General features: G+C 47.5%; 1 protein-coding gene across 1 annotated transcript in view; it reads left to right on the top strand.

Annotated features, from left to right (window-relative positions):
- Positions 1–1,801: 1,801 nt before the first annotated feature.
- The window catches only part of LIN54 (lin-54 DREAM MuvB core complex component), a 43,938-nt gene continuing 17,807 nt past the window's right edge, over positions 1,802–27,932 (top strand). The window contains 9 exon segments of the mRNA XM_066574275.1: positions 1,802–1,975; positions 2,332–2,998; positions 14,071–14,197; positions 17,044–17,192; positions 18,408–18,563; positions 19,485–19,698; positions 21,078–21,151; positions 23,648–23,769; positions 23,771–23,831. Of these exon segments, the coding sequence (XP_066430372.1) occupies positions 2,354–2,998; positions 14,071–14,197; positions 17,044–17,192; positions 18,408–18,563; positions 19,485–19,698; positions 21,078–21,151; positions 23,648–23,769; positions 23,771–23,831 (1,548 nt within the window). The 5' untranslated portion in view covers positions 1,802–1,975; positions 2,332–2,353.

Genomic DNA, 27,932 nt, shown 5'->3' with positions numbered 1-27,932 from the left:
CCGCACCGAAACGGGTTTTTTTTTTTTTTCAATAGCCCCCCGTTTGGCGCGAGACAAACCCGATGCAGGAATAAAAAAAAAAAAACGGCCAGTACTTACCCGAATCCCCGCGCTCCGGCGACTTCTTACTTACCTAAGTAAGATGGCCGCCGGGATGGTGCACCGTGGGGTCCATTGCCGATTCCAGCCTCCTGATTGGCTGGAATCGGCACACGTGACGGGGCGGAGCTACGAGGAGCCGCTCTCCGGCACGAGCGGCCCCATTCAGAAAGGAAGAAGACTGGACTGTGCAAGCGTGTCTAATCGGGCGATTAGACGCTGAAAATTAGACGGCACCATGGAGACGAGGACGCTAGCAACGGAGCAGGTAAGTGAATAACTTCTGATAACTTCTGTATGGCTCATAATTAATGCACAATGTACATTACAAAGTGCATTAATATGGCCATACAGAAGTGTATACCCCAACTTTGTTTCGCGGGACAACCCCTTTAAATGGCTATTTAGCCTAAAGTATTGTTTTTTTCCTGCAGAATGGCGTAACGCATTGCGCACATTTGCACACTTCCCCTGAACCTCTATGGGCGGCCTTGGTGAAAGTAGCGCGTGTTGCGTTTGTATACTCACACAAAAAAAGAAAATGTGAAGAACGCATTAAAATCAATGGGTTCTATTTACTGCATATTGCGTGCGCAAATACAGCCGAGCGAGGGAGCCCTAACCGTGTCCGCACACTTGTGATAAAACCGCGCGATGCGAGTAAAAACGCACAACGATGAAACCAGGGACTTTCAATGGCATCATTCCCATTTGCGATGTGCTCACTCCTGCCGTGTTGCGAACATCTCAGCACGTCTGACCGTCCCGCGTTTCTTTCTCGCCCACGTTTCCCTACGAAGCCCCCTCTTTACTGCATCGCAACGCACAAATTTGTGATTCTCGTGCGATGCGGTTTTAACATTAGAAACTCCTACGGACTTGCGCAAAAAAACTGTAAGCGGCAGCGATGCTTCTCGAGAAAAAGACATTGCCGACACTCAAGAATCGCCTGAACAAAATGGCAATTCTGCCCCGATTTTCGCGTGAAGGAGCGATATCGCCACGAGAAAATCACAGCAATATCACGACTTTGCTCGTGACATGAGCGCTTTTTCTCGCAAAATCATCGCTTGCGATTGTCTCACGCGATAAACAACAGGAGTTTCTAATGTCGAAACGCATCGCACGAAAGTCACAAGTTTCGGAGACTCCATATGGAAACACGGGCGATGAAAAAAAGAGCACAACGCATCACGATGGGGCAGCCGCCATTTTTTTCACGCAACATCGCATGAGTGAAATCAACGCGAATATTATGGAAACCATTGAAAAGCATGGATTTCATAATTCTGCGTTTTCACGCGCTTTCGCTATTTTATCACCCGAGTCAAAATGAGTAAATATGAGGTAAAGTGACGATCATGGGTGATAAGAAGCGAGAAATCTCCTCACAACCTGCGCCAAACCCGCAGACAGCCCAAGATGCCGGCTTATGTACACCCACATTCACACCTATCGCCTCAGAGAAGAAAAAAACTGCCATTTTTCCCTCGTTTCCCCATCTCCCGTCCACTTCCCAGCCGCCCCCGCCCGTCCTCGCCGCCTGCCCGCCCGCAAGAGGAATCAGCCGCGAAAGTAAACAAACTCTCGGCTTCCAGCGGACTCCCGCCAAACGAAGCGCGCATGCGCAGGCTGCGACCGTGTCGCTTTGCAATTACTGATGACGCGCCACCGCCGTCAGCGCATGCGCAGTCCTGCTTGCTGAGTCCCCGAGAGGTGTCGTTTGGGTACCGGCTGGAAAAGAGCGCCCTTTACGATCTAGCGCCGGGCGGCCATGGCTGAGGCAGTGTGACTGTCGTGTACCGGGCGGGGGGCAGATGTAGTCACCGGCTTATGGCACGCAGCCGCTCGTAGACGACTTGCTCACTTCCTGGAGGTAATGCAGGCAGGGGCTGGGAGCGCACAGTTTCAAATCTGGTGGCTCTTGTCATGTACTCCATGTATGTGTATATGTATGCAGGCTGCTCATTCTTTAGGGCTGTCACAGGCAGGCCACGGATATCGCACACGGTCGGCGGCGCAAAAGTCCTTCCCGCAGGACTTTGTGTTATCCGGTGGAGTCGCGTCCGGCTGAACGGAGGTCAAACGGACGCCATTCATGTCAGTGAGGTCCGTTTGGCGCCATCCGTTCCGTGATGAGGCGATTCCGTTCGGCTTCCTTGCAGGATACGGTACGCCGCCTTTCCGATTTTCCGTAAGTGACCTAACGAGACGCACGTTTGTGTTTTGCAGAAGTCCTCGCCACGCGGTGAAGATGAGTGTGGTGTCGGCGGAGGTGAACAGCGCGCTACCGGATGAGATCATGGAGACGGGGATGTCCATGGTGGACGACGACAGCATCGAGGCCATCACCATCACCTCCCCCATGGCGGAGGAGGTGCCCATGGAGACCGAGCTGGAGGAGATCGTGGAAGTGAGCAGCAGCGGGGAGTGCATCACTTCGTCCTTGGTCAAGGAAGCCGCCGCCCCGAGTAACCACGACGGGCACCTGGCGGCGGTCGTTAGTGTGGCTTCTAAGCCCAGTCCGACTCCTTCCGCTACGGCCATGAAGACCGTCTTACAGAGCGGCATCCACAAGTTGGCGACCCCTCTGACGGGGCAGGTGATACTCAATAAGGCTTCGGAGCTGACAGCCGGCAACCGGGTGATCAAGCAAGAGAAGGTGTACGTGACGACCCTCGGGAAGGGAAGCAGCCCGTTCGTCATTATTCCGCAAAACGCCATGTCAAGCGCACAGAAAGCTGGGCAAAACCAGAACGTGGACTCAAAAGGGGCCCCGCAGCAGATCAAGCTGGTCACTATCGGGAGCCAGGGTGGGGTGTCTTCGGTTACCTCTGCCCAACTCATCAATACTGCTACCAAGGCTACCCTTCAGGGCCAGCAGATACAGAACGTACAGGTAACGTATAGCGGAGGGTCGGCGCCCTCTTCAGGTCACTCTTGGGGTGTTGGACCGCTGATGGTAGGCGTTCACTACGGGGTGACGCATTACAGTCTGTCATGCTGGTGAGACTATTGCGGCAGTTTCGTAAATGTCATGTATGTTTCTTAGTGTAACCACCGGCCTCACTTACGGCCCGTTGACGCAGAACGATTATCGTTCAAAAAAATCGTTGGGTCGTGTGAATTTGATGGTTCGTTAATCACGACTAACGATTGAACGAGCAACGTGATGATGTTCGCTTCTCGTTATGCAGGCGTAAAAATAATCATTCTCACGTTGTTGCGTGTGAACAGTGATTGTCGCTAGTACAGCGAATGTGGACAACGGAATGAACTATTTATCTGCTTGTATAAACGGGCCTAATGAACGAACTCTGTCATCATTAGCTCGTGCGAATGATAAATTGCTGCGTGTAAAAGCACCCTAAGGCCTCCCGCACACGGGCGGATTTGCATTGCGGGCTTCTGCAGCAAATCCAGGCCATAGCATGTCATGGCAAAACACGATTTCCTGCCCACAAGCAGAAAACCATTACGTTTTCCGTTCGCAGGGGAGAAATTGCAGCATGCTCCGATTTTGTGCGGGCTACGCACGGCCGGCTTCTATTGAAGTCAGTGGAAGCCGTCCGTCCCGCGGCCGTTCTCCGAAAATCATTGCAGAATGGTCGCAGGAGCTGTATCATCACCATAGCGATGGCGTGATGTCATCTGTACTGCGCATGTGTGTCCGCCGGCACATTCGCAGTAGAGGAGAAGACGGCGGAAAGGTCTGCTGGGGTCACTGGTCGGGCACTGGGTCGAACTCCGCTGCGGGAATCCTGCATGCTGGGTCCGGCCCGCCCGTGTGCAGGCGGCATAACCTATTTAAAAGGGCTTACTGCACATAAACATTTTTTCATCCAACCACAGCATAGGTGATAAATACAGTATGTGCCGGTTCAGGAGGGTCCGGCTACTGGGACCCCATGAAAATGGTGCGCCCTAAGTCCCTCCAGTAAGAATGGCGCAAGTGATGCACAAGCATGACCGCTGCTCCATTAACTTCTATGGACAGAGGCCGACCCACACGGCAGTAAGTGTAGACCGCTGCGGGGGTCATGCAGTGTTACACAGCTCTGGAGCCGGTGGTGACCCTACATGCTGCCCGCATGGTGGCAAAATTGTACTGCGCGTGGCATCGTATCTCACACGCTGTCATACGCAGTACGCCTGTATTTTTTATTTATATGTCCCGCGCCCATGCCTTGCGACAGCGCATATATAAACGCCCATAGAGCCATTGTTCGCCATCTTGCGTATATGCGCGGCAAAAAATAACATGCTGCGTTTATTTATTTATTTTTTAAGCGCTCGTGTATTATGCTATTCCGACGTGTTTGAAGTCTGTAAGGCAGTGTAATTGCCTGCGAGTTACTGCATATCACATGGCATACAGAGCCTGCGTAATACGCCGTAATCATATGCCCGAGTGAGCCCGGCCGGAGGAAGAGCGAGTCGCTTGGCTATCATCGTAGTTGATGGAGCAGGGATCACGCAGCACTGCTCCATTCATTAGGGCCACTCGGGGGTGCAGTTTTCTCCCTTGTTCCTGGGGGTCCCAGTGCTCGCACCCCCCCCCCCCCCCTCCTTACCACCCTAGTTATCACATGACCTGTCTTTGGGAATATCTTTCCAACGACTGAACTGTACAGGTTGATCTGTCGTTTTCATTGAATCATTTTTGGGGTTTTGTTCACATTTTATTCCTTATTTTTAGAGGAAAGTTTTTTTGTAAAAAACAAAAAAACAATTCTGGCTTGTTTTAGGCTTTTTGTTCTGGTGTTCTCCGTCCGGTGTTGAGTTCTGCGGGTCAGTACTATTAGCGCGGTACTACGTACAGGTTTAGTGTTTTTGCTGTTATGTAACAAAACCGTTTGGTTAAAAAAAATTAGGTAAATTAAAAATCGTCCTTTTGTGTTTTCAAGAACGCGCTGTATTTTTAGGCTGGGCTCACACGGGCGGACGGGATCCATTTGTGGGCGGCCCGCAGCGAGCCTGACTACCGTATTTTCCTGTAATGAGCTGGTCATGCGCGGTACGGGTTTGTTTTTTGCCTAACATTTGTCCCCGATGACGCCGGTGCCTGCAGCCGGTCTGCAGTGGTAATTGCGTATGGGACGCATTGACTTCAAAGGAGGACGTCTGTGGCAAAATAGAGCATGCTGCGATTTTTATTTATTTATTTTTTTTTTTATTTATTTATTTTTTTTCCCCCTCCTCTTGCGGAATACGTAATTTATATCCGCAAGAGGAGTGAAAACGCGAAAGTACATGCTTTTCAATGCCTCCGTTTTGCCGCACATTCCGACATTGGAATCTGCCCGTGTGTGAGCCCGGCCTGAATGATACCTTTTTTTTTTATTTTGCTCAAATGGCTCTTTATGATCATTTTGTAAGTTGTTTGTGATGCAGAATTAGAAATTGTGATATTTTTCACTGCTTTCACAGAGTGGACTAAGTGTTCTAACTTTATTTGTTATGAACGCCTCGCATCCCGACTGAACTAGAAAATAGTTGGAAAGTTTGTAATGTGAAATATTTAGTTGTCAGAAGATACAAAGGAAAGGGTATTGTTTTCTTGTACAAATATAAGTAACCTCGGGAATAACCTGCCAGGGGGGGGGGGGGTGAAGGGGGGGTGATGTGATGTCACTCGGCGCCGTCCTCCATCCGATCTGTTGTGTGAGCGGCACAGAAAAACTACATGCTGATGGAGATCTATTTTCTCCTCTTGGTTCTATCTCTAAATATTCCTGAGGCTTATGTTTGTTGCTGTTGGTGCTGAACGGGCCTAGAAGCATACATTTGTACGGTTGGGTTCCCACACGGCATATTCCCAGCTGAAATCTCGCGGTTTGTCCGCAGTGAAAAACCGGGACGTTTCCACCCGGGAAAGCGCTGCTTCAAAAACGGCAGCTAAGTGCCTCGGGCTTTGGAGCAGCTTGGCTGCACACTTTTCCGTTGCGGCTGGCACTCCCATAGAGGTGAGCGCGGCCGCAACGGAAAAAAAAAAAGAATGGGCATGCTGTGGCTGGGCAATCCACGCCGGCTTTGCCACGACGGATTCGCCGTCCTATGTGGACGAGGTTTCTGAGAAATCTTATGTGTTTTTTGTTTTTTTTAAGCATAAATAGCAGCCACACTTACAGTCCGTTTACGCGAAACGTTTATCGTTGAACACAGCAGCTGGATCTACACATATGGCGGCTATTTGAACATTTGTTCTTTAGGCCGCCTGCACACGAACGGATTTGCATTGTGGAATCCGCGATCGGCACTCACGTGGACGATCTGCAGTAATGATCGCCTATTTGAAGCCATTAAAGGGGTTGTCCCGCGGCAGCAAGTGGGTCTATACACTTCTGTATGGCCATATTAATGCACTTTGTAATATACATCGTGCATTAATTATGAGCCATACAGAAGTTATAAAAAGTTTTTTACTTACCTGCTCCGTTGCTAGCGTCCTCGTTCCCATGGAGCCGACTAATTTTCGCCCTCCGATGGCCAAATTAGCCGCGCTTGCGCAGTCCGGGTCTTCTGCAGTCTTCTATGGAGCCGCTCGTGCCAGAGAGCGGCTCCGTGTAGCTCCGCCCCGTCACGTGCCGATTCCAGCCAATCAGGAGGCTGGAATCGGCAATGGACCGCACAGAAGAGCTGCGGTCCACGGAGACAGAGGATCCCGGCGGCCATCTTCAGCGGTAAGTATTGAAGTCACCGGAGCGCGGGGATTAAGGTAAGCGCTCCGGTAAACTTTCTTTACTTCCCTGCATCGGGGTTGTCTCGCGCCGAACGGGGGGGGGGGTTGAAAAAAAAAAAAACCCGTTTCGGCGCGGGACAACCCCTTTAACTTCAAGCAGATGCGCGAATGTGAATTCGGGGGGGGGGGGGGGGAAATCACAACATGCTTCTTTTTTTTTTTTTCTTCCAAGTGCAGATTCCGGGCACCATTGATCTCTATGGAAGCGTTCGAATCGCAGAGCATCCGCAGTGACATTACGGATGGGCGTGGATTTATAGGCTGATAGTTCGAAGGTTGCTAGGAGACCAGATAACAAAAAGAATAGAAGGCAGGGAACGACGGTGCAGGATGGACGTGTTTCAGAGCTGCACGCACCATCACCCAGTGCGGTATTGGATATCGTCAGGTTCCTTGCTCTCAGCATCGGGCGCGACTCTTCAAAAAAGTAGTCTACCCCAGCCAAGCCAAGAGCTGCAGCCCGTTCTGAAGGCGCTTCTAAGAGCAGATGCAGCCGCACAAGAGAATCTCGTCTGGGGGTTTGCCTTCCCATAAAAGGGTTGGGCAGCTTTGTAACGCGCTTGGGATTTTTTTTTTCTGCGCTGACGATACGCTGTACATCCACGCAGAAAACCGCCCGCGTTTACAATTTTCACAACCTTTTGCAACTCATGTCTGCGATTAATTGCAGGTCTTCCGCAGCCAAATCCAGCCCATTCGTGTGCAGGCGGCGGCCTTAGGGCAGCTTCAGACAACCGTAGGCACAACGAGGCTGGCAGCTACGGAGCGGAGTTGTGCCTGGACAAGGGTTTTCTTTGCCCGTTGAAACTCTGCGCCAGATTGCAGGAGTTTGAAAATGACTGCGGGAAGATGGGGGTTGCCCGATCGGTCCCACACAGAGGGCAGGTTTTAGCCTATTTTGGTCGTACAATTAAAGAGCTAATTAAAACAAAATCACTGAAATCCCATTGAAATCGGTGTTTTTTCCCTGTTATGCAGCTATGATTATCATGTCCACATAAGTGGTGAAAAACCTGTTCGATCTGAAGCCGCCCTCATATCTGTCCGATGAGAAAAATACCTTTGTTTCTTCAGAGATCAGTGTTCACCTCTCCTGCGAGAAGTCTTAGGCCTCATGTCCACGGGCGGCTCGGATTCTGCATACCTGTGTGTGCAGGTGGCGTCTGCGCGGATCTCTATTCTTCGGCGATGGTCTGCGCGCCTCGTCGTCGGACATGCGCAGTACAGATAAGTTTTTATATATATATATATATATATATATATATATATGTTTTTTAATTCTGCTCCTCGTCCAATCTGCGGACGGGCCGCGGATTGGACGGCTTCCATTGACTTCAATGGAAGCCGTCCGTGCGGGAGCCGCAGTGAAATGGAGCACGCTGCCATTTCTTTTCCGCATAAATGAATTTGCATGCTCCAATTAAGGTGCGGACGCCAATGCTTCTCCATTGCGGATCTTCCACGCATCGAATACGCCCGTGGATAGTAGGCCTAAGGTTATGTTCACATGGCAGAAAACTTGATGCGGCATCCATGTGGATTCCGCATCAAATCTACTTCCAATGGGAATTAACACCGCAGTCTGTCTGATTGGAAATCAAGAGCTGCCCGGTCTGGGTGAGTATTCCATGTCTGGTTCCACTTTGCCCATTGAAGAAGGCTACATGTGGGTGGGCAGGTATTCCCACGCGTGGCCACCAAACTCTGTGCCGTCTGCAGAGGCAGAAACCTCTGATGCCAACTCCATTGTGTGAAGATACATGTTAGCAGATCTCCTGCCCCGTCCTCGGGCTAGAGGATAAAAATATATATTAAAGTCGGTTTCACACGGCCGAGAATCCCGCATGAGATTTCTGGGTTGTGAGACTTGCGAGAATATGAACCCCGTTCTTTTGAATGCAGACGTCTACGTGAGCCGCAGGACTGCCGCGATTATATATCTTTTCGCATCACTTGGAATGTGTTGCCATTGGTTTCAATGGGGCGGTATAACACGTCGCACGGAGTGATGGTCGTTTAGTTACTTCATGCTTTTACACGGGGCAACTCTCACTCACAATCCCGCGGGAGCCTGAGCAACCAGAGCGATAATTGTCCCGTGTAAAAGGGCCTTAAGACAGTCGTCTAAAGGCCCATTTAGACACAACGATTATCGCTCAAAAGCCGTCTTTTGAGCGATAATCGTTGTCTGGCTGCACTGACATCCCGCAGTTTTCGTTCTCCCGTCGCTCATCGCTGTCTTTCAGCGTGCTGACCATGAGTCTTATCAGGGATTCACAGCGGGATACAGCTGATACTATTGTTTCAGCTGTATCCCGCTCCCTGATGACAGGCGGGGTATGAAGAACAGAGCGGTCCAGCTCTGTTCTCCATACCCGGCACGGAGCGCTCGGCTGTATAACAGCTCTGTGCAGAAAACAGCTGGCTGCAGAAGACAAGTGGGGACACCCTGCATGTCTTCTGCATCCTCTGCTCCGAGCGCTTGGATATGTTTTTTTTTTTCCCCTGCTGTACTACTTTAAAAATATATATCTTTTGAGGGAAAAACATTTCCGCCACCATCTTCTCATTTTAATTGTTTATTTATTTTTTGACATGGTTGTGCGAGGGCTCGTTTTTTGGGGGGTACGTTCTGTAGTTTCTTCTGGTGCCATTATAGAGTACATATGACTTTTTGATAGATTTTTTTTATTACATTTTTGTTGTCTTGCAGACGGGGTGACCAAAAACGCACAATTCTTACACTACGTATGTTTTGTTTTTTTTTTTCTCCTTTCCTCTGGGTAATAAGTGTCAGGATAATATTCACCTGGACAAGTACAATATTGACGATGAAACCCGGCCTGATATTGCGCTCGTGTCATGTCCCAGCGGATGCGAGGCCTTTTTGTGGCAAAAACGCCTCCCATGAGTCCAGTATAGCTGCGATCCTCCCATCACTTCAGGTAAAGTAGTGAAGGAGGACCAGCGAGTGTCACTAGGGATGAGCGAGCGTACTCGGAAAAGCACTACTCGCTCGAGTAATTTGCTTTATCCGAGTATCGCTGTGCTCGTCCCTGAAGATTCGGGTGCCGGCACGGAGCGGGGAGCTGCAGGGGAGAGCGGGGAGGAACGGAGGGGAGATCTTTCTCTCCCTCTCTCCCGCCCGCTCTCCCCTGCTCCGCGCTGCGACTCACCTGTCAGCCGCAGCGGCACCCGAATCTTCAGGGACGAGCACAGCGATACTCGGATAAAGCAAATTACTCGAGCGAGTAGTGCTTTTCCGAGTACGCTCGCTCATCTCTAAGTGTCACCCATTATTTTCGGTGGGCAGCCTCGCACCCCCGTGCACGTCGCAGGCCGTATGATGAGTTTTTCCGCCCCATTGAAAACAATGGGCAAGGCATTCTGACAGAACGCTCAAAGATGGGACATGGGTCCTAATCGCATCATGCATAATATTGCGCGATTTTCACGTCCATGTCATGGCGACCTCACTTTGATAAATCGGGCTTTTATAAATGCAGCGATACCAATTATTTGTTTTGGCTCTTTTTATTTAGATTGTTTTATTAAAAATATGGCAGAAGTTTTTTTTTTTTTAAATGGCTTTTATTACCTTTTATTATTTTTTTTAATAATCAATGAAACTTTTTTGTTTGTTTTTGTCCTCACAGGGGACATAACATTGAGACGATTGTCTCCATGCCTGTGGCTTGATAGGCAATCTGCAATAGCAGCCCCCAGGGTCTTTTAGAGGCCCACCCCACCCCCTCTCCGCCTGCCATGGCAACCGAATGACAACCCGAACTCTGATTTAAGTACCACTGTTAGGATTGACCTCAACATTTTAACCCTTTCCAATCCACTGCCTGACATCTTTAAGACATTAAGGTTGTACAGCTGCAATGTTGAAAGACGTCCGTCAGGGTTCCCTTACTGTATATTGCCAGCCTCTCTGCTGCTGGAGCCTATCCAACGTGTCACCTCATGCAGTACTGTCTTTAGCCAGCAGATAGCGCCATTGTATAATGGCAGAAAAGGAGTAAGCCCCCTAGGAAAACCAGGATACAAATTGGATTGGAAAGGGTCAAAGGGCAACAGCTGTGTTCAGCGTGAGCGCTGATCGCAGCTGTTGCCGGTAGGTGTCAGCTGTAAGAAATAGCTATAACCCGCATTGTATGGATTGCCCCCTCCCCCTATCTTTCTCCTTTACCCCATTCCATACAAACCCCAAACCTCCATGACCTAACCATGGAGCGTTAACGGGAACCGGTCACCTCTGAACAGCACTATAAACGAAGTTACGGTGCTGTTCGGGGAGTTGACATAGAGATGGTGGATGTTGTGTTTTTTTATATACTGACTTGCTTCCCTTTCCTATGAAGTCCCCACGCGGTCCGAAAATATATTTTCATACCGCTGTGCGTGTGTCCTCCTATGGAAGGCTATAGAACTCCGTGCGCACAAGGGTCTGAAAAGAGATTTTCGGACCATGTGTGGACTTCACCAGCGGTCAGCACTGGGCAGGCTAGTATAAAATTACATGGCCCGGGTCCCCATCACCTCCTGGAACAGCACCGTAACGTAGTTTATGGCGGTGTTCGGAGGTGGCGGGATCCCTGTAGACTCCGGCCTTCATGTTTGCAGCACTCTGAAACGTCTCTTTAAAGGGGTTGTCCCGCGCCGAAACGTTTTTTTTTTTTTTTTCCAACAGCCCCCCCGTTTGGCGTGAGACAAACCCGATGCAGGGATAAAAAAAAAAAACGGATAGTACTTACCCGAATCCCTGCGCTCCGGTGACTTCTTACTTACCTTGCGAAGATGGCCGCCGGGATCTTCTCCCTCGGTGGACCGCAGGGCTTCTGTGCGTTCCATTGCCGATTCCAGCCTCCTGATTGGCTGGAATTGGCACACGTGACGGGGCGGAGCTACAAGGAGCAGCTCTCCAGCACGAGCGGCCCCATTCAACACAGAGAAGACCGGACTGCGCAAGCGCGTCTAATCGGGCGATTAGACGCTGAAGATTAGACGGCATCATGGAGACGAGGACGCTAGCAACGGAACAGGTAAGTGAATAACTTCTGTATGGCTCATAATTAATGCACGATGTATATTACAAAGTGCATTAATATGGCCATACAGAAGTGTATAGACCCACTTGCTTTCGCGGGACAACCCCTTTAAAATAAATAATAGTCCGCACTTGAGATTTTATAGTCACAATTTTTAAGCTTTGTGGAGTCCAAGCTTCTATGCTCCCAGCCGCTCCCTTGTTGGGATGCACTCCTCAGCGGCTTCTGGAAGATTAGGGCATTATCAGGGTAAGGATACAGAGCCCAGTCGGGAAGGAGTCAAAAGCTGCATATGAGTTTTGTCACCAAGTTGCTGGGGTTGCCGTTTTAATCCCTTCCCTGCCGTGAGTTTCAGGATGCTTTGTACCGTGGTACCCTTTTCACACTTGATCTGTACACCTAAAACTTGAATTACAGTGGAAAAATTTCCGAGCCACCCCATATCCATATATAAGGACACTTCTTTGACAATATGCCGCTCATTACTTTATACACGCAGGCACGCAACTTTATGCAATTTTTTTTTTTGTCAGTGGATTTTTTTTTTCTATAAAGTATGCTTAAAGGTTTATACTGGTCACTAGGTGTGAACCATTTCACCTGCTGTTTCTCAGGCTAGATCCTACCTTGACCAGCAGTCTTGGTCTTGTTTTAAAGCGGAGTCGGCTCTAGATGCCATCTACCATGAGATAGATGGTGTAGATATGGGAGTGAGGGCTGTAGGTATATGTAGCTCCCACTTCTACCTCCTATATCTTGGGCTGTATTGGGGCTAGATGAGTGAAAGCCAAGTTTCTTCTAAATCAAAGCCATAGCTACAATGCAGTCTTAGAACGCCATTTGTATCAAGGTCGCATCTGGTAAACCCTTGGCTACGGAAGTGCCATTCTGCAAGGACATATATATCCCTGGCAGGTAAAGGCTTAACTGTGCGTTTACCAGATGACGTCATTTGTGTCTAGAATAATGTATCAATAAGCCTTAAAGTTAGATAAATTAAGATATAAGTCATCAACTATTGATGACCTGCGGGGGGTCTGCTGCTCAGGACCTTTGCTGATTGTAGGCTGATTAAACTCCGTATGGAATTCAGTAGGAACAGTGCCTGCAATACCAACCCTGCTGTCTACTTCCATCTCTGTAGTCACTGACCGCGGTCTGATGGACAGCTGGGACCCTTACCAAGTAGCTGTTGATCTATCTTGTGATTTGGTCATCAATAGGTCAAAGTTTGGCAATCCCCTTTAATGAAATCCATACGCCAGGCAAGGTCTGTCTGTGCTTCGCATCAAACTTGCCATAGAGGGTAGACTTCTGTCGGCTTGTGGCTGTTCTTACCCTCGGAGTACCCTCTTTTTTTTATGGCAGCCGTTTTGCTTATGTAACAAAAATCCGACCAGTTTTATCAGCGTATCTGTTGGTCTTTCCCAGTTTACTGCAATATTACTATTCCTTGGATTGTTAGTCCATGAATACTATATATATATATCCATCCATCCAGCCGATTCTCCCCCAATGTTGATCCAGGGGAAGGCAAAGAAAAACCAATGAGGTAGAAGCCAATTTTCCCTCTTTTAAGGGTAAAACAATTCCTTCCCGACTCTAATCTGGCAATTGGAATAATCCCCAGATCACCGACCCGTCTGAAGTAATCAGTGATATAACATGTAATGTATCGCTCAAGAAAGGCTTCCAGGCCCCTCTTGTACTCTTCCTCAGGCAGAGAGTTCCCTAGTCTCACTGCTCTTACAGTAAAGAACCCCCTTCTATGTTGTGTAGAAACCTTCTTTCCTGTAGACAGAGAGCACACCTGGGTATAATAGATGATGGGAGAGATCTCTGTACTGACCCCTGATGTATTTATACATAGTAATTGGGTCGCTCCTCAGCTGTTTTATTTTTTTCTAAACTAACCCCAATTTTGATGACCTCTCTGGGTATTTTAGTCCACCTATTTCTTAGTTTGGTTGCCCGCCTTTGTACCTGCTCAAGCTCGGATATGTACTTCATGAGCACCGGTGCCCAAAACTGTCCACAATATTCCATGTGTGATCTGACCAGTGACTTGTAAAGTTTTGTAACACTGCTTAATTAGAAAATAAACTTCATAAGTGTTTTGTTTTTTAATGTCTTTGCTTTTGTGTTTTTGTGTGTTTTTTTTCTTTAATTGTTCAGATTGCTAAGAAAGTTCCTATATCAACATCATCGGGTGCCGTTATCACCAAGCTCATCATTGCTAAACCATCGAACAGCAAGCCCATCAGTTCTGGACAGTTGACTCAATCGGCTTCAGTATTTACAAGTAAGGCTCCACATTCGCTGCCATCATGTCTTGTTCTTTTTTGAGATGCATTAAAATCATGAAAGAATAACGCCCAATGTCCATGGGGGGATTTGATTTGCGGAATCTGCACGGGTCACCCATGTGGATATCCGCCATTCAAAGTGCCCGTAGGGAAGCATTGGCATCTGTAACTGAATTTAACCCTTTCCAATCCACTGTCTGACCTGTGAAGACATTAAGATTTAAGGCTGTGCAGCTCCGATGTTGGAAGACGTCAGTCTGGGTTCTCTTACTGTATATTGCCAGCCTCTCTGCTGTTGGAGCCTATCCAACGTGTCACCTCATGCAGTACTGGCTTTATCCAGCAGATAGTGCCGTTGTATAACGGCAGAAAAAGAGTAAGCCCCCCTAGGAAAAGCAGGATACAAATTGGATTGGAAAGGATTAAGCATGAGGATTTGATTCGTGGACCGTTTGGTGCGGAAAACAAGTTGCAGCACGCTCCAGTTCAGTGCGGATTGCAAGCGGAGGGGCTCAATAGAAGCCAATGGGTGCAGACGATCCGCAGATACAATTGATTGCGGATTTAAAGGTTAAAATCAATTAAGGAGGCGGGGAAAAGGTTTGGAGGGGGGTTGCTGTTTTTTTTTTTTCACGCAGAAAAACCATTACATCCACAATCTCCCGCAAATGGTTCCGCATGCAGAATCCGATCCGCCTGTGGACATGAGGCCCTAAGAGGGAAGCAAATCGGAGTCATTTTCCCAATATGTTTTAATTGCTCTTCCTATTGTTTAACACTTGATAAAATGCTTACTAATGGCCCGAGAATCTTAGGATTCTTGCTTGTCCGAGCTAATTAGCGCTCGTCCTCGTTTGGGCCAGATGTTTAGGCTGCAGTTCTCATTCACTGATTGTTCATTGTTTCACATTCCCACGAACGATTAGTGCTTAAACTGCCCGGGAAGGGCGCGAGCTGGCGTGATTTTTATGCCGGCTGAAACTGAATGATGAGTGGGAACCACACGATTCTCATTTGTGGTTCAGTCATTGGCTGTGTTTAAACAACGACATACGTGTGTTGTTGGTTGTGCAGAACACTCATGATCTTAAGGCCTCATGTCCACGGGGAAAATCAGGCCCGCTACGGATTCTCCATGGAGAATCTGCAGCGGGTCCCTCCTGCCCCGCAGACATGAGCGCTGAAAATAAGAATAAATCAGAAATAACTTACCTCTCGCACGCTCCGGATCCTTCCTTCGCTGCCGCGTCATCTTCTCTGCGTCGCGGCCGGATCTTCTTTCTTCGGCCCAGCGGATGCGCAGGATGACGTCGGTGACATGCCCCGCGCATGCGCCGGCCCGAAGCAAAATGATCCGGCCGCGACTGAGAGAAGATGGCGCCACGGCGAAGAGAAGAAACGGAGCGGGTGAGTAAAATCTGATTTTTGTCTCCCGCGGATCCGGACGGCTTCCATAGGCTTCAATAGAAGCCCGCGGGAGACCCGCACGAAAATGGAGCATGGTCCAGATTTTTTCATGCTCCATTTTTTTTAAAATCCCTTTTATTGACCATCCGCGGGTATTTATCTACCCGCGGGTGGTCAATGCATCCCTATGGGGTGCGGATCCGCGTGCAGGAGAAGAGTTAAAATCTGCTGCGGATTTTAATTCTTCTTTTGCCCGTGAACATGAGGCCTAAAGGAGTTTTTCTGAGATAAAAAAAATGCTCGCCATTCTTTTAGAAGTAATAAATGAACATTTATTACTTCTAAAAGTATCCTTTTTAACTAAAAAGTAACTTGAACAAAAAAATTAGCATATTTCTGACTTTTTTCCTTTAGGCTTGCGTCCCATTTTTTACAAAAAAAAATCACTCATATTTTTTTTATTTTTTTTCTCCATCTGCTTTGCATAATTTAGTTCTAAAACTGTGGGGTGAAAATGGTCAACTCATCAGAGATGAGTGCATTAGGAGGTCTAGTTTTCAAAATGGCATAATAGGTGGGGAATGTGGGGGGTAGAATGAGTATCTTTTTGACAGCTTAATATCTGCAAATGTGCAATTGTGCCAGGAACATTTTCCAGCAAACTTTTCTTGTGTTCTGAAACCACTAGGTGATTTCTTCTTTGTTTTTGGGCCCTGCGTTGTGTCCAGACATGAGATCAGGGCTATAATGGGCGTATTTGTGAACGCAGAAGAAATGGGTATCATTTTTGGGTGTATAGTTTCATTTTCATGTGCGATGTACAGAAACAACTCTTTTTAAAATGACACATTTGAAAAAGGACACTTACATTTTTCTCACCTGACTTGTATTAACTTCTGTAGAAAATATGGGATCAGAATACAACCCCTCTCAATCCAATACCTCAAGGGGGGTGTTTTTCAAAATGGGTAATTTCTGGGGTATCTTGTCATTCTGACACCCATGAACCTCTGCAAACTTTACTTAGTGTAGGGAACAAAAAGGTGCTGCTTCAAACTATTAGTAATGGTTAAAGTCTAAATTGCTCAAAAAGGTAAAGTTTTTCAAAAATGCTTCCAAAATAAAGTAAGCAAATGGAAATGTATAGGATAAAGAATTTGTAGAGCGTTGGACATGGTACGCGGGCTCCAGAAACTGCCCTGTATCTGGTTACTTCCTCTCGGCTGCTAAGGATGTATTTGTCATGGCAGCGGACATTGATTTAGGGTGTAGGGAGATGCTTATAAGTCAGCTGTTCAGCATTTCATAGTAGGTGTCAGGTCATGAAGTGAACTATGATTTTATTGGTTACTCGTCGGCTTTCAAGTTCAAATAAGTTTGTTGAAATAACAATGTCCATTTTAACTGTATTGTTTTTCTTCTACATCGTTTACAGGCAGGGTGCTACCGCAAGGGAATTCCGGAGGGACAACGAAGGCCATCACAATCACGGAAAGTGGAGGAGTTGTTGGGACATCCATGGAGTCATCAGTTCAGACATCCAACAAAATCGCTATTTCACCTCTAAAATCGCCTCCTACAAAGGTAATGTTTTGAATAGACAGCGTGTAAAACCCTACTGATATAGACAGTCAGCCATGATATTAACACCACCTGACTGATGCCAGAACAGCTCTGAGCAATCTAGGCGTGAACTCATTAAAACCTTCACAGGTGTCCTGCGTTACCTGAAACCAAAATATTCGGAGCAAATCCTTTGCATCCTAACTAAAATTTCAGGCAACTTTTCAGAATATGCATGCCAAGTGTCTACCTGTGGATTAACCCTTTGCAATCCAATTTTGGAGTCAGGGTTTCCTATGGGGCTTTCTCTTTCTGCTATTATACAATGGCGCCCTCTGCTGGCTAGAGCGAGTACTGCGGTATCGGATATGCTGGAGAGGCCCCCCGACAACAGAGCGGCCAGTAATCTACAGTAAGGATACCCTGCCAGACGGCTTCCAACAGAGTTGTACAGCCTTCAATCAGAATGTCTTTAGACGTCACAGTAAATTGGAAAGGGTTAACACTAGAGATGAGCGAGTATACTCGCTAAGGCACATTACTCGAGCGAGTAGTGCCTTAGCCGAGTATCTCCCCGCTCGTCTCTAAAGATTCGGGGGCCGGCGCGGGTGACAGGTGAGTTGGGGGGGGGGGGGGGGGGGGAGGGGGAGAGGGAGAGAACTCTCCCCCGCCGCCGCCGGCCCCCGAATCTTTAGAGACGAGCGGGGAGATACTCGGCTAAGGCACTACTCACTCCAGTAATGTGCCTTAGCGAGTACACTCGCTCATCTCTAGTTAACACCATTTTGGACTATGTAGGATCAATTTCTAATTTTCAGTTTTCCCTGAGCTTGGCTCCTGAGAAGGTGGAGACTGACTCTATGATATCTTCCATAGCACAAACAGAAGATGTGATCCTGCTCTACTGTTTGCAGCACACACTCAGGAGGAGCAGCAGAGTGGCGAGCATTATGCAGCAATGTCGCTCTGGGGTAAAACGGAACACTTCGGCCACTCTCACACACCACGCTTCTTACACTTTTTTCTTATTTTCCATCTGGTTCTAAGGAGTAATGCGCCGGCACCCGTTATACGTAGTCAGTATTATAGCTTTTTATTTTCTTCTCCATAAGAGAACAAAATTAGTAAAACAAAAAGTTGCGACTTGTGGATTTATTCCTACAGATTCTGTGCTCCGTACGTGCTTTACAGATTTTTACCCGCCATGTAAATTTAGCTGTAATTGCTATTTTGTAGGTGACGGTGGTCTCTGTCGGCTCACAGCCCGCTAGTTCTCCCCAGAAGACAGTCGGAGTTCCCATAAGTGTCGCTCTTGGCCAGCAGCTTTTGACGGTGCAGTCATCAAGTTCCTCATCTCCTGTCAAGGCCATCACTAATAGCACAACTGCTCAGGTAGGAGACTCGGAGCTTCACATTTCAAGTTACCTTCTTAAAGACATTTACTGAGAGTTTAAGGGGAGAAAGAAAACCAATAAATATCCTAAATGAACAGAACAATCAGTACTAACCTCTTCAGTCACATGCTGGTCCCGCTGCCAGCGATAATGTGCTGTCCAGACATGTGACCCCTGCTGCCAGTCACTGGCCTCAGCTGTCATGTGTGGTACTTATCGAGCCTATTGATGCAAGTATGTCACATGACCAATGAGCCCAGTGATTGGTTGTAGAGGTCACACGCTTTTACAGCACCTCCTCACTGGCATAAAAGGACTGAAGAGGTTAGTACAGATTGTTTTAGAATGCTCACCGCTTCTATGAACGGGTTCATCTTATGACGGAATGGATTGACTATAATGGGTTCTGTTCCATCTGCGCTCAGCTGCCCGGCATTTTACTGGGAAGAAAAAGCGCTGCATGTATTTTGCGCTATTTCTTCAGGTATTTTGTGTCAAATTGATGACGGAACTTCTGATGTGAAAGCAGCCTTTTTGATGGTTAAACACAATGGCGCCGTGGCAGGTATGTTCGTTGTAAACTACATTTTTGGTTTTTCCAACAAATAATTTGGTGAGCCTACTCTTGAGCATTCTACGTATAAACTGCCTGCGGGGAGAACACGGTGATGCCAAGTTAACCCTTTGAACTCCCCTTCTTCCCCTCCGCATGGTGCTCAGACCAGTAAGCAGTTACTTGAAAAGATTGATGCTCTCTCGATCATCAGCCTTAAACGAGCGTGCTCGCTCATCTCTAGTTATATGCTTACGCACTGAGCAACCTCGATGCTAAGACGATTGAGAAGTAGTCATTTGTGTTCGTGCCTTTGGTAAATATATAAATTTTCACTTTTTTCATTTATTTTTTTTTTTTATCCAGACCGGGAAACCAACCGTGCAAACTATAGCCGTTAGTGGTGTCAACACGCCTCAGTTTAAAACCATTATACCACTTTCAGCCGCCCCTAACGTACAGCAAATTCAGGTCCCTGGAAGCAAGTTTCATTATGTCCGGCTTGTGACGGCTTCTACTGCGAACAGCTCCACGACCTCCACCCAGAACCCCAGCACAAGCACACAGCCTCTCCAGCAGGGTATGGCTTTATGATTTTCACTCTTTTGCTTACAACATTGTAAGGCCGCCTGCACATGGGGGGGGTTTGTAACCCGCAGCCCGATCTGACCCGGTGCCCGGCAGGCGGCCCCAGTGGACCTCTCCGGCGTTTTCTCTTCTGTGCTGCGGATGTGCAGCAGAGATGACACCGCACCAATGCTATGACGATGACGCAGCTCGCAAGACCATTCTGCTATGATAATTGCAGAATGTTCGCGGGACAGACAGCTTCCATTGACTTCAATGGAAGCAGTCCGTGCGTAGCCTGCACAAAATCACAGCATGACGCAATTTCTTCCCTGCAAGCGGAACATCACAATCGATTTCCGCTCGTAAGCAGGAAATCGCATATTGCCATTGCATGCTATGGGCTGGATTTGCTGCAGAATCCGGGGTCGGACACGCGCTCTAGATTTCGCAATGCAAATCCGCCCGTGTGCAAGCAGCCTTTGCTCCAAAAAGTCTATAAATGGCACATGCCAAATTTACTAAGCATTTTGGACTTTTTTTTTTAAAGCTTATATCTTGTATAAATTATTTAGAAAATGGGGCATGGGTACCAGAGGGTGGACAAAAATATGGAAACGCTGTTTGAAATGCATGGGATTTTATCCAGTAGCACTGAGCTGCCCTTTTGACCCCTGCTTGGCTGAGGTCTTTCCCAACAAATTTGTGTTTTACTTCACCTCTTGCCCTGCTCTGGGTGGTTTTTGGAGCCAACTGATAACCGCAGCTAAATGCCTCAAACCCCTAACCAATAAAACCTTGGTCACTTCAGCCCAGCAGTATCCGTATCATATTACCTCCACTTAAACCCTATTTCAATAAGACATGTAGAGATCAATTTTAAGGCATGTATTTTGTTTGGGGTATCCATATTTTTGCCCATCCCGTATATACGTATATATTAAATGTGTGCATTTTTGTGCTAAACACTGGGTTGCATAACCCTCATTTCTGATGGAGGGACACAGCATCATGTATATACGTGATAGGAAACATTCACAGCCACCAGTACACCTTCCAAAACATAATCAAAATAAAATAAATCGTATTTGTATAGCACCAACTTATTCCACAGCGCTTTCGGGTAATTTATGTATTCCCCCTTCCCCACTAAGTTGAATACTCATTTTACTGACCCCGGAAGGATGGAAAGCTTGAGCCGGCTACCTGAACCAAGCGGGGATTGAACCCACAACCTTCAGGTTGTGAGCGAGAGCTTTGGCCTGCATTTCTGCCCTTTTTAGAACTCTGCGCCACACGAGTGGTAAAACTAATATCCAGGTGCTTCTGTGCTTGTCGGTTACTTGTGTCTACCTGGTGCATGTTGTGATTTTTGCTCTCGTTTTCCCTCAGCAAAACCAATGGTGGCGAATGCAACTACCGTACGGATGTCGGTCCCCATTGTTCCCGCACAGGCCGTGAAACAAGTGAGTCTTTTTTCATTGAGATTTGTTTGTAATGTGCAATTCGGGCCAAAAAATGAAATCTAGAAAGTTAAAAATCGACCAAGTTTATTAACCCCTTAGGGACACGGCCTATTTCGGGGTTAAGGACGCAACGATTTTTGGCGGATTTTCTTCTCCATTTATCAAAAGCCATAACATTTTTATTTTTCCGTCGACGCGGCCGTATAAGGGCTTGTTTTTTGCGTGGCGAACTGTAGTTTTTATCAGTGCTATTTTTGGGTACATAGACTACATTGTAAAACTTTTATTATTTTTTATAACGGAGAGAAAACGCATCAATTCTGCCATAGATTTTTCTTTTTTTACAGCGTTAATCATGCAGAATAAATGACACAATCCATTTTTTTCTACAGGTCGGTATGGTTACAATAATACCAAAATTCTTCTTTTTTTTAATGTTTTTCCACTTTTCTGCAATAAAAACCCTTTTTCGGAAAACTTTTTTTTTTTTTCCTTCTCTAAATCGCTGCATTCAAAGCCCTGTAACTTTTTAAATTTTTTTTATGGACGGAGCTCTATGAGGGCTTATTTTTTCGAGACGAGCTGTAGTTTTTATTGGTACCATTTTGGGGTACATACGGCTTTTTTTCTCACTTTTATTGCATTTTTAGAGGCAAAATGTTAAAAATCAGCATTTTGCTTCAGTTTTTTAGCGTTTTTTTTTTTTACGTGCAGTCAAAAGCATGTGCAACTTATTGTACGCGTCGTTACGGACGCGACAATACCAAATATGTGGGTTTTTTAGTTTTAAGTTTTTTTATGCTAATATGGGGAAAAAGCATAAAGGGTTTTTTAACTTTTTTTTTCTTTTTTGTTTTTTTATTTTTTTTTACACAATTTGTGTCCCTCTGGGGCACTTACAGTACAGCACTTATGATTGCTGTGATAAGGCATTGCAGGGCTACTGCCCTGCAGTGCCTTATCGCTTGTACAGTGATCGCAGGCTATGGCAATGCAGGACGCCAGTATCTGGCGTCCTGTTGCCTTGGCAACCAGCCGGGCTCTCTGCGATTATATTGCGAGAGCCCGGTGATGTCACAGAGGGAGCGCACTCCCTCTGTGAACCCCTCCTATGCCGTGATCTACATAGATCGTGGCAGGGAAGTGGTTAACAGCGCGGGGGGGGGGGGGGTGTCGCATCTCTGATATACCCCTGCTGTTGCAGCGGGAGGCCGGTAATGACTGACATGCGGCTCCTGCTGCGGGATAGCGCAAGATCTTAAGTGATCTCGTGCTATCCCCAGGACGTAAACTTGCGCTCTGGAGCGGGAAGGGGTTAAAATGTGACCTCACTGCAGCCAATCCACATTACACCATTGAACGTCAGTAAATTAGAGGGGGGGTTTCCTACAATTTAAAGATACTTTTTCACCTTTTTTTTGCACCCCTCTATGAGGGCAGCGTAACGTGGTGACAGACACCCTGATTACACTGATATGTCTGCTGTGTGGATCTGTGCAGTAGGTTTGAGAAACTTGCATTTTATCAGTAACAACTCATACATACAAAGGACTACTTAAGGTAGTCCTGGATATTCATGAGCTTCAGGCTATAGCTCGTCCTCCAGCCAATGATTGACAACTCTCTGCTTGTTAATGTGCATGGAGAGAGAGCTGCCAATCATTGGTTGGAGGGTGGGGGGGGGGGGGTTCATCAATATGCAGGACTACTTCTGTGTCTGGCTGCTACTAATAAAATACAAGTTTCTTACTGCACATATATACACAGCAGACATCTGTGTGACAGGCACTTATCTTACAGTGCTCTCGGTGAGGGCTACAATAAGGCCGCCTGCAGACGGGCGGAAATCCCGCGGCGGCATTTCCCGTGGGATTTCCGCCACTGAAAGCCTGCATAGGAGTGCATTACAATACGCACTCCTATGCAGACGGCCGCGGTTTGGCCGCGCGAAATGTCGCGTGGCAAACAAACCGCGGCATGTCCTATTTTGTGCGGGGCACGCACTCACCCCGGCCGCCGGCTCCGGTCTGCGCATGCGCCGGCTGCGCGGCAGCCGGCACATGAAAGAGCCGGGGCCGCCAGGCGCGGGTGAGTACGCGCTCGTCACTGCAGGCTCTCGGGTCGGGTCCCGCGGCGAGAATTCTCGCCGCCGGATCCGACCCGCTCGTCTGCAGGCGGCTAACATGGCGCCTCTCTGGACTCCCGTCGACTAGCTAATTGAAGAGGCCGCGGTGCTCGGGTGAGTGCCTTGGCCTTTTCCTCAGGTTTTTGACGCATGGCCTAAGAGCAGCTTGGTCAATTGAATGGAATTGAGCTGCTATACCAGGCGCACAGCTATGAAATGTACAGCTCTCAAGCAGCGGGGGGTCCTGACGATGGGTCATCAATATCTTAGTCCCAGAAAAAACCTTAAATCAGTTTCATTCACTGCCTCCCTTTTATGTTCTGAAGTTTCGTACTAGTATGTATTTATCTATATCTGATTTTTCTTCTTAGGTTGCACCAAAACCAATAAATGCACCTATAGTGACTACGAGCCAACCGCAGCAGCGGCTCCTCATGCCGGCCACGCCACTGGCACAGATTCAGCCGAACCTCACAAACCTTCCAGTGCTAACCCCCGGCTCCAGGCACAGGAAGTATGGGCTATGCCGTCCTGCCTGCTCAGTATGTTACCCAGGTTAGTACCTGTCAGCCATATTATCCTTCATGTATCTTACAGATCTGCATGACCTTCCGCATTATTCACATCTCTGCTCTCAAAAAGATATTTAGGCTGTAAGCCATGGCTAAAAAATGTCCGCCACTAAGGGTCTGTATTGATGATGTGGCACCTGGACTTGCCAACTAGGTTTCAGTATAGGCACTTGAGGCCATAGGAGTTCCAATTTTTGTCCAACTCCTTCCCATCCACCGTACATAAATTAGCAGACTAATGGCACTGTCTGTTTGCCATTGGCCCATTAACTTATGTGCGTGCTTCTGTAGGACTATCTATCATGGTCATCCCGATCCAATAGGATGTCAGGGGCCTGAAATAATCCAAGAATCTAATTTTTAACCAGTTTCCTGTTATTAAAAGCCTTGAACACAGGACTTCTGCACCTGGTCATGCACTAGGGTCATACCTCCTGTGGTGTCCTTAAAGCGGCCCTGGATAAAGATGGCTGCAACAGCTTCTCTGATTACCTAATGCACACTGAGCGTTAGTATGTATCATAAGACTAAAGCCCCATTTACATGCAAAGATCGCTCAAAATTTGTTCAAAAAATAGAGAGAATGACAGTTTGATCATTTTGCATAAGGTACTAATGTCCATTAGCAGCTTATTACCTTCATTTGCATGTAAATAAGCTTCCCTGTATGACGAGAACAGCAGGTGGTCTTTTGTCTGTATACAGCCCCCTTGTTCTCCAGTGGGACTGCAGCTGAATACAATGTTATCCGCGCTCTTGTGGAGAATCACAGCGTGCGGTCCCTGCTATCAGCTGTCTAGCCAAACAGCGGATTATAAACTCAACCAAAAATCATCATTCGGACGAAAAGCAAACCGTGCTAGCATTAACACGCGACAATTATCGCTCAGAAGATATCGTTTAAGCGAGTTTTCAGCGATTATCGTTGCGTGTAAATGGGGCTTAAGGTCTGTTTACACCAAACGATTCATTGTTTGAACGAGCGAATGATGTCACAGTTGGTTTCTGGAGGCTGTTTAAACAGCAGATACATCGCTGGCTCGTTAATATTTACCATATTGGGTTTCTTTTACACAGGCGTAGGCGTTTCTACGCGCGCCTGTCGGCCCCATAAAACCGTGCGCACAAATTTGTTTTTTGTGTGCCCGTTCAGAAGGGCTAGGCCTGGCACATATACGCTGAGTCTGGGATACCATTGGACGAGGCGGAACAGTTTAGCTCCCGCCCCATTCCACCCTCTCCCCTTGCCGAGAGCTAGTGTGCTAAGCTCCTGCCCCCTCTCTGCCCCTTGTCGGCTGCCAGAAATGGGAGGGGGCGGGAGGTTAGCACTCTAGCTCCCGCCCCATCTCTCCCTCTACCCTTTGCAACTAGCTCCTGTCTCCTCCCCCCCCCCCCCCCCCCATTTCTAACAGTCAGCAAAGGACAGAGAGAAAGGGTAGGGAGTTTAGCAGTCACGCTAATGTATTCTGGCCAGGCAGATAGTTCCAGGACTATCTTTCCTGCCCAGCGTAAAAACGCATGGCCGAAATGCGCTATTTTGGCTGGCTGAGCGCTTTTACGTGGCGGAACATCACCCGTCTGATCTGATGTATTGGAATCCCATGCATCAGATGGTAGCATATATCGGCTGACCCTGAAAAATGCGGCCTATATATGCTCATGTGAATAAGCCCTTTTATACATGACTGCTAGCAATGATGTGTTCCCTGCTCCTCTGTGCTCTCATAGACATGCTGCTAGGTGTCAATAATACATTCTTGTCGGGCGCAATGTCCGTTGCATCAAATATAAGTTAATTATCCCGGGCACCAAATTAGTCTGTTTTATCCCAACACTATTTGCATTTTTGCCTTCACAAAAACAAACCCTCTGTTCGTGGATGGTTATGATGTGTGGAGCTTACTTCTAAGGTTATCAGAGGGTGATAGTAACGGACTAAAAAGTAAGATAGGTTTTGGCACTATAGCGACAATCTACATTACACAATGTACACAAATTGAATGGGACTGTGCCCCTATTACCAGCTCTGGCTTCTACAATGTATAGGGAGCCGTTTCCTGCTGTGTACATACTGGCAGGGGCAGTAGCTGAATGCCCGGGGTCCTGAACCCGTCCAGGGGATAGGTCCTCAGGTTTACTTGTGGACAGTTCGTTTTAAAGGGAACTTGTATGTGGTATAATGATATTGATAAAGTGTCGCCCAACTGTCCATCAGCTGCCGCTCAGGATACTGGGAAAGGTGAACTCCTCAATATTTTTAATCTACCCTTCCTCCCTCACATATGGGAGGTCTCTGATATGCATTTGGCTTCAGGAAGTCTTTGATCATGAAACTAGCGGGGTACAGGGGGATATTAATAACCCCCCCCCCACTCCACCCCGCCAGCGAGGTTTGACACCTCTGGTAGTCCCCACAGACATCCTGGCTCCAAGATTCAAATCAGAAGAACATCATTTAATAAGGATCGCTGGTTATGTGAAGGTCCTAATCTGATATAAATTATATTTTTGGAATCGAGTGGGCCAGACTATTTAAACCGCATCTACACACATTGAGGTATGGGCCTTAGAACACCACCCTCCCCCCCCCCAATGGCGTATCCGCATACCTGGTTTACGGGTCATGGTTGATATTGCTGAATAGATAAAATTGTGACTAGAAATATGCTGGCCATATATTCCTGATCGGAGGATCTCTTGTGGAGATATGGCCAACATGGGGAATATATGGTTCTTCAGAGGTCGTACGCATCTAATGCACCCTTCCCAACATGTCTTCGTTGGTGGGGAAGGGGTGTTCTTGGGGTTCCTTTATAACACATATGTATACTTATAAATATTTAACTTCTAGTCTTTTATAATAAATCTGCAATTTATTAGTCAAGCCTTGTCTATTTTAAAATGAATCATAACTCCAAAATTGTGTTCATAACTCTTAGTCTGGGTTCCAGCTTACCTTTAAAGGCTTGTGGTGGCAGCGAGTGTGTGTGGGTATTGCAGAGAGCTGGAGGCGCTAGACCGGTTCAGGGGCTGATTTGAGCTTTTGTTCTGCAGGAGTTTGGGGAAGCTGTTTACAAATCAATCTGTAGTCTGACAACGCCACGCTTGCGATGCCGTTAGAATGATTGATTTGAGGCTCTGCTGTGACAATTGGTAGCGTCAAGTGCGCTCGGATTAGTCGATCTGTGACAAATCGGCTACAGAGGTGGGATAGGTCGGATCCCCCCATTCCCCCCCCCCCCCCCGCGCTCTCTCCCTGACACTGTAGGCTTGCAATTGCTGTCCATTCTGCAGGCATGATGTTATAGAGCAGGAGGAGCCGAGCAGATTGATATATAATTTTATGGGGAAAGATTCAGTAGAACTTGTATTTGTACTCCTTTTATGTTTCTGCTTAATCTGAGCTTAGAGGTCCATTGGGCGGAGCTATCAGTGATTGACAGCTATTATATGTAGCCATACACAGCTGTCAATCACTATGGCTCCTCCCACTGGACCTGTAGGCTAAGAACGAGCAGAGGTCTATATGAATAAAATACAAGTTCTACTGAATCTCTTACCATAAAACTACATTCTGCTCCGCTCCAGCTACTCCATAACCTTATGGCGTGTTCCATCTGTCAGGTTTCGTATTAAAGACGAGCATGAAAAAAAAAAATAGGAAAAACGTATTTATTCCTGGCCATTTTACTTAAAGGGGTTGTCCCGCGCCGAAACGGGTTTTTTTTTTTTTTTTTTCAACAGCCCCCCCGTTCGGCGCGAGACAAACCCGATGCACTGGTTAAAAAAGAAAACCGGACAGTGCTTACCTGAATCCCCGCGCTCCGGTGACTTCTTACTTACCTTGCGAAGATGGCCGCCGGGATCTTCTCCCTCGGTGGACCGCAGGGCTTCTGTGCGGTCCATTGCCGATTCCAGCCTCCTGATTGGCTGGAATCGGCACGTGACGGGGCGGAGCTACACGGAGCCGCTCTCCGGCACGAGCGGCCCCATTCAGAAGAGAAGAAGACCGGACTGCGCAAGCGCGTCTAATCCGGCGATTAGACGCTGAAAATTAGACGGCACCATGGAGACGAGGACGCCA

The sequence above is a fragment of the Eleutherodactylus coqui genome, chromosome 7, assembly GCF_035609145.1.
Source record: "Eleutherodactylus coqui strain aEleCoq1 chromosome 7, aEleCoq1.hap1, whole genome shotgun sequence".
Lineage (NCBI taxonomy): Eukaryota > Metazoa > Chordata > Amphibia > Anura > Eleutherodactylidae > Eleutherodactylus > Eleutherodactylus coqui.
This window is presented reverse-complemented; position numbering and strand designations above follow the sequence as displayed.